Below are 7500 nucleotides of genomic sequence, written 5' to 3' on the forward strand. Positions count from 1 at the left end.
GTTGTGATGGAGGAAAGAAAGTGCATGGTCAATGTAATGTTGGCTAATTCAGACCACACACACACACACGCGCGCGTGCGCGCGCACGCACGTGCACACACACACACGCGCGCGCGCACGCACGCACTCACACACACACACACACACACACACACACGCACACACACACACACACACTCTCTCTCTCTCTCTCACAGACCTATAGGGCTGGAGATCACACACAGAAACGTTCTTACAGGCTGACGTAACACATTTCAAGAACAATCTCCAACTCCACAACGCTCCAAAAATCCATGGATAGAAGCCAGCCCAGAGAGAGGTCATGACCTTAACCTACTAACATGTACACAACCTCCTACTCTCAAAACCATGGATATCTTTGACGACGACCTCGGGCAGAAACCTCATATAACGTTCTATGTTTAGACGTAAATTAAGGTCCTTTTCTTCATGATACAGGAGTGTCGCAACAAAAGTAGTGAACATAGGCGATCTACAACGCGACACCATTGTGAGCTTGTGGATCGCCAATTTTTCACTATTTCACTATTTTCTTTTTAAATAACAACACAATGGAATGGAATGGACAGAACATACAAGGTTTCCATCTGACAGCAAAGACATAAACCAGCACAGAACTGGAGGTCCTAACCTAACATGATCTCATGTGCCTCCTACCCTCCTGGGGAGCCAGAGAACGCTTGCTGCGTGCATACAGGGACATACGTGGTTTCACACAGACCATCACAGAGATGAGCCAGAGAACGCTTGCTGCGTGCATACAGGGACATACGTGGTTTCACACAGACCATCACAGAGATGCTTGCTGCGTGCATACAGGGACATACGTGGTTTCACACAGACCATCACAGAGATGCGCGGACCACAACGACCAGAAAAGACTCATTTTGACCTGAGATCAGATTCTAAAAATGTCTTCTACATCCTGACAATTTTCTGAAAAAGCCATGTTTCTATGTCAGTGGTTCTTCGATTAAAACAAAATAGCAGACCTACAAGCTCATAGCGCGCCACCGAGTGGCGCGCTATGAGCTTTTAGATCTGCTATTTTTCAACAGCTAAAGCATAACATAATGCTAACACCAAAAGGGGTTCCCGCCCAATTAATAACCGATCTGCAAGCTTACGCACGTGTGTTGCATTGCGACATGTTGTGAGCTATAGTGGCTATTTTCAATAATAACTTTTTCCCTTCCTAGTGAAGTAAATGGTACATTTATATAGCGCCTTTATCCACGGCGCTTTACATTCACCCATTCACACACCGATTGCGGCGGAAGCCATGCAAGGTACCAACCAGCACATCGGGAGCAATTTGGGGTTCAGTGTCTTGCCCAAGGACACTTCGACATGTAGACAGGAGGAGGCGGGATTTGAACCGCCGACCCAGGGATCATTGGATGACCTGCTCTACCTCCTGAGCCACAGTCGCCAATTCAATGGTATAGCCGTATAGGGCAGGCAGCCTACAGTAATTTGTCATTGAAATGTACTGAACTGAAAGTCATACATACTCAAGAATAGTATACTCAAAGAATATACAAAAATGCAGTACTCAAGTAAATATAGACTAGCATCCGCCATGCACTGCGTGAGCCATTGTGTATGGGAGCGTTAGCTAAACGTCTTACCTCAGTGTTAATGACGACCATTCATTACACACACTTCACTTTATGGCAGCCTTTCAATAGAAATATTATTACATCATATAAATATGACCCACTTTCTACAACCATAGCATCTGGACCCGTGTGTGTGCTCGCAAACGCGCAAGAGCACGTGCGCGCGCGCGCGCGTGTGTGTGTGTGTGTGCACACACACGCATGTGCGATGATAGCCGGACTCTGGGAGCTGATGACATCATCACTACTGGACGACTTCCCAGACACCATAAAAGAGAGTCTCTCTGTTCACTGATTGGTTGTGGTGACTGCGATGGTGACGATCGGGTAAAAAGGACACACACGCACGCACGCACACACACACGCACGCACGCACGCACACACACACACACACACACACGCACACACACACACACGCACACGCACACGCACACGCACACGCACACGCACACGCACACACACACACACACACACACACACACACACACACACACACACGTATACTGTAGCTTTGTTGTTTTTTTACTGCTATTTTTGCTACCTTTGACGACTTCTAAGATTAAGATTTAGGGCTCTATACTCGTCCATGTTTTCGTCCTATGTTTTAGTGTGAAATACACAATACAGTTTCATTCATAAAGCGTTGTTTTTATTAATTTAATTACCTTTAGTTAACTTTAATAACCCTGAGACACACTCTCGCACATGTTCACACATGCACGCACGCACGCACGCACACACGCACTGGCCAGACATTAAGGTTATTATGTGTGTCTGTCTATGTGCTAACTTAGCGTTTCCATTGAACTGCAGGAACAATGCAGCTACTGTCTAGAGAAGACAACACAGCCTGCGCTGAACACACACACACACACACACACACACACACACACACACACACACACACACAGTCACACACTTATTGTACATACACACGCACACTTAATGTACATACAGTACACACACACTCACAAGTCCATCTACTAGAGAGAATGTGTCACACAGGAAGAGAGAATATAGCTACGGTAGATCCCAATACTCAAACGAGTGTCCTCGAGACGTGAGAAGCAGGTTGTAGAAAGACGTGAAGAGAGATACAAATGTGTGCGTGTATCCGACGTGCATGCGTGTGTTCGAGTGTTCGTGCGTGCGTTTGTTTGTGTGTGCGTTTGTGCGTGGGTTCGTGCGTTTGTGCGTGCATGTGTGTGTTCCATGCGTGCGTGCGTGTGTTTGTGCGTGTGTGTGTGTGTGTGTGCGTGCGTGCGTGTGTGCGTGCGTGTGGTGTGATACTCACTCTCTCTACAAAGCACTCAGCGATGGCAGCAGCATGGTGGCTCCTCTCCAGGTCTTCGAGCAGGTCACTGTTAAGACACATGATGACATGACATCATCGTTAATCTTTGTAGGTGAATCTTTTCTAAATATATCTTTTGAGGGTTTCACAAATTGCCATTTTTAGCTCCCTTTCTTTTTCTCTTGCCAATAAGAACTCAAGCTGAGCTTTAACATTACACTTTCTAAAATGGATAGTTCCAGTTCTTAATTCTGATTGTTCATGCTCTGGTCGAAACCAGATCTGGCTCAGTCCGCTTTGCAATTCCGGTAGGCTATAAAGAAACCTATGGTGTGTGCAAAACATTAACGGGTAGAGTAGGCGCGATCTACGATAAATTAAATTCCACCAACATTCAAAACATGTTTTGGGCTGCATGGCTGACAGACTGACACACTATCATAGTTAGTTCTGATTGGTTCAAATCAATTTCTTTACGGGAAAGAAAACAAGGAAAACTAAGAATGCCCAATGCAACGCATTACTCGGATGTTTAAAGGTTTCATGACATTAACACTGCACTGCTGCACTTTTCGGATTTTTAGCAGTGTTTTTCTGGCGTTTTCCCCCAAAAATGCGTCCAGTCTGCAAGGACCTCTGTATGCTTTTGGGGGTTTTGATCTGATATTTGGACCCGAAATTGGGAGGGGGTTGACCTGAAATGGACCCAAATTCTTTGCTTCATTTCACTCGTAAAGTGAGGACAGGGAGAAAAGACTGTTAAGTCTCCAGTCATTAGAAATGGCAGACACATTCAGAATCCACTTTGACTGTTTGCTTGGAGTGAAATGCTATTTGTGTATATAATTTACCAGTAGTAGCTTGTTCCTGCATACAAGACAAAGTGCTTGGTATTCACGTAAAAACCATTACAATAGTGATGTTTAAATAAAATAAACACTAGCTAAGCTAAAGAAGGAAAACATCCCGCAGCCAAATATAACAGACACTTCAATCAAAGACAAACATGCACTGTCTATGGAAACTTGGAATGACTTCTGGCTTTATTTATGATGTGATGAACACTGTCTGACTGTGTGGCATCTGAACTATGCTCTGCACACTCACACACTGCATGGTGCTTTTGAGAGCATCTATACCCCCTGGTTTTCTTTGTTTGTTTTGCAACCCCTGTGTTGAATGAACACTGAGGATTTGACTGCGTAGAGGAGTTGGTGATGGAGAGAGGAGGAGAGGAGAAGAGATAGAGTGACAGAAATAAACAAAGAGAGGAGGGAAGGATAGTGGCTGGTATGGAAAGAGAAAGGGGAGAATATGAGAGATGGTTTTGAGAAAGAGACACCGAAAGAGAGACAGGGAAGGAGAACAATTCATTCCACTCCACTGCACTCTGGTGTGTGTGTGTGTGTGTGTGTGTGTGTGTGTGTGTGTGTGTGTGTGTGTGTGTGTGTGTGTGTGTGTGTGTGTGTGTGTGTGTGTGTGTGTGTGTGTGCGTGTGTGTGTGTGATTTCAAATTCGACACACAAGTTTCACAGCCCCACAGGGAGAGTGCAGTGCCCGGTGCCGAGTCGGTCGGACCCACGTTTGTCCAGAACCGCCACAAAAGGCCTCTGCCTGCAGGGCTCTGGACCGGGCCCCTATGTAGGCTCCATATATGGAGCTGGCCTGTTCTGACATCACAACACTCCATATTTGGGCATGCCTGACACAGAACTCCATATATAGGAATAAACGGACACAGAGAGAAAGATCCAGAAATCTCCATATATGGGTATAAAAGGGACACAGACAGATGGTACTCTGACACGGGGTTAGGATTAGTTTATAGGGTTTGGGGAGGGTGTCTGACTCATGGTGTGTCTGTCTGTCGCCACCCAGAATAGTGACGCTATAAGTAATACACAGCCAGGTTGGATCGCTGCTTCCCAAACACTCATCCACCCATTAAGGTGTAAATGGTTTGCTACAGTAGCCGTCAGCCATCAGGTGGGCATGTGTGGGCTGGCCTGTGTTCAGTCTGATCTGTAATCTGTAGTACAGCAGTGGCAGCCTCCACCGTGCGATGGCCTGTAATATGAATTAGGCTTTACTGTCGACAGCAACCAAGAATGGACACAGCACATTCCTGTCATAATGATAACCTGTCCTGCAGTCAGGCTGATGACAACACCTCCGTCATTACTGACTTGTTTATGCACGGGGAAATCCTCACTGTTAACACTTTTAGTGTAGAAGAATGTAACCACTCCATTTGGCCTATAGGTTAGGGAACGACTTTTAAAGGGACACTTCACCCTTTTTGCAAAAAAATATATGTTAATGACGTTTAGAAGCTTTAGATCACTTTCCTGGGGGTATTTATGTGTGTAATATGTGGTTTTAGTTATTTTAGATTGTAGCAGTGAGCCTGTTGTCTCTGATGTCATGGACACTGGTCTCACTACCTTCCTGGACTACAATTCCCATAATTCTTTGGTGCACTGCTCCTCCTTGCGGATAGGGGGAGAGCTGTCTTACTGAGACAACATGTAGTCCAGGAAGGAAGTGAGCCCAGTGTCAATGACATCAGAGACAACAGGCTCACTGCTACAATCTAAAATATCTAAAACCACATATTACACACATAAAGCCCCCCAGGAAAGTGTTCTAAAGCTTCTAAACGTCATTAACATATATTTTTTTGCAAAAAGGGTGAAGTGTCCCTTTAAGCTGTCTGCAACCTAGAACTTCTTTTAATGAAGTTTATTTTTTATTCTTTTTAATTGTATTTCTTTTTGGTTAAAACAAACAAGTTAAACATCTGTATATTCAGATAGTACTCATTGCTTTATGTAACAACATAATATCTCTAGCTTTAAATCAGGGTACTTTATTAAAGTTTAAAAAGCCAACATGTTTCGACTCCTTAGAGTTTTCATCAGGACATGTTGGCTTTTTAAACTTTAATAAGGTACCCTAGCTCAGGGGTTCTCAACCCGTGGGTCGCGATTTTGAAAATAAAAATAAGAATATATACGTTATTTTATTTTATTTTTGCAACTGAAGGGCTGGAAAATGGAAATGAATACTTTACATAGTACACATAGTACATGCATAACCTTTCCTAATGATTATATCTGGTTTTAGTATTTACTGATGTATTTTCTCTATTGGTATATTCAGTTCAGTATATTCACTTAATTCAAATATCACGTATTTTTTTGTTTAGTATAGTATAGAGTGCGCTGACCATATAAGGAGTTCCTCCCTGTCCCCAGTTAACCCCTGGGGGTCAAAAAACCTTATAGGTTTCGTTTTTGGCTAGGTGGCCCAGCCTTCATCCAATCAGGATAGAGAGGGGCCTTCCGCCAATCATGATCGAGCGGGGGCGGGCCTTGGTGTGCGTGCTCTGTGTTGTTGGCCTGTCGTGTGTCCCCCCCACTGTAGTGTGTGCATGTGCACATCTTGTTATCGGGGCGGACCATTTTTTTCCCAAATCACCCAAATCACTGAATGCTCCTTTAAGGTCATTGTAGAGGTCAATTTGTATTGGGGGTGGGAGGGCGGCGGGGGTTGCGAGACATGGCCAAAGCATTTCCGGGGGTCCCTAGCCAAAAACACTGAGAACCTGCCCTAGCTGATTTTTACCCTCACCTCCTTTTTTACCTTTCTTTTAAACCTCGGATCACCCATCTTCTCTTTTGTTCTATACAGCAGTGCTTCCCAAACTTTTTCATGTCAAGGACCCCCAAATTGACACTAATTAGCCCGCGGACCCCCATTTGAAGAGATATGCCAGGGACCCCCATAAGAGAAGACTTTCACGGCTCAAGCTGTTTAATTTCAAGGACCCCCAGTTTGACATGCATCAGTCTACAGACTACATTTCTATATCTGGGACCCCCAATTCATATTGTAAAATGTTAATTTAACTCTGAGAGTGTACAAATGAAACCAAATAGGGTCCATTCGGTTCCATTTGTCCACTGAGCACCTGGTTGATTTATTTTTTCATCTCTCTAGCTTTGTAGTAAACACAAAAATAAATGAATTCAGGTGGCTCAACAATTTCATCCATTCAGGAGACATAGCCATTCATCAGCTTCAATTCCGATTTGTTCTGAAGGAGACCAGTTTTTGAACCCGGGTGGGACCGTGGGACGTACATTATAAGCGGTGCATTGCAGCATTCCGTTACTGCTCAGACATGATGATTAAAGTAGGCTATACATTAAGGGGGTATGGACCAAAACGCTGTAAAACGTGCAGAGTTCAAAAGTTGAATTCCAAACAGTTAAAAAAGAGTATGTTGATTTGTGCCTGTGGGTGATGTAGCAGCACTGCTATCGTACAACCATCACTCCTGTTTAACCCATTCTGACCTGAGATCAGATTCATACGAGGTTTCCGCCGGACACACACTGGTCCTGATGAACCCATTCTGACCTGAGATCAGATTCTAAAAATGTCAGTCGCTCTTCGATTTTTCAAAAATAGCAGACCTACAAGCTCGTATCGCGCCACTCCGGTGGCGCGATATGAGCTTGTAGATCTGCTATTTTTAAATAGCTAAAGCATAACATG

The 7500-nt window shown here is 44.3% G+C and overlaps 1 protein-coding gene across 1 annotated transcript in view; it reads right to left on the reverse strand.

Annotated features, from left to right (window-relative positions):
• The window catches only part of LOC310864592 (uncharacterized protein), a 126259-nt gene that overhangs the window by 41773 nt on the left and 76986 nt on the right, over positions 1-7500 (reverse strand). Inside the window, 1 exon segment of the mRNA XM_083773281.1 lies at positions 2938-3004. Within this exon segment, the coding sequence (XP_083629407.1) occupies positions 2938-3004 (67 nt within the window).

This window comes from Protomyctophum parallelum (genome assembly GCF_964188405.1).
Source record: "Protomyctophum parallelum genome assembly, chromosome: 9".
NCBI classification, from domain to species: Eukaryota; Metazoa; Chordata; class Actinopteri; order Myctophiformes; family Myctophidae; genus Protomyctophum; species Protomyctophum parallelum.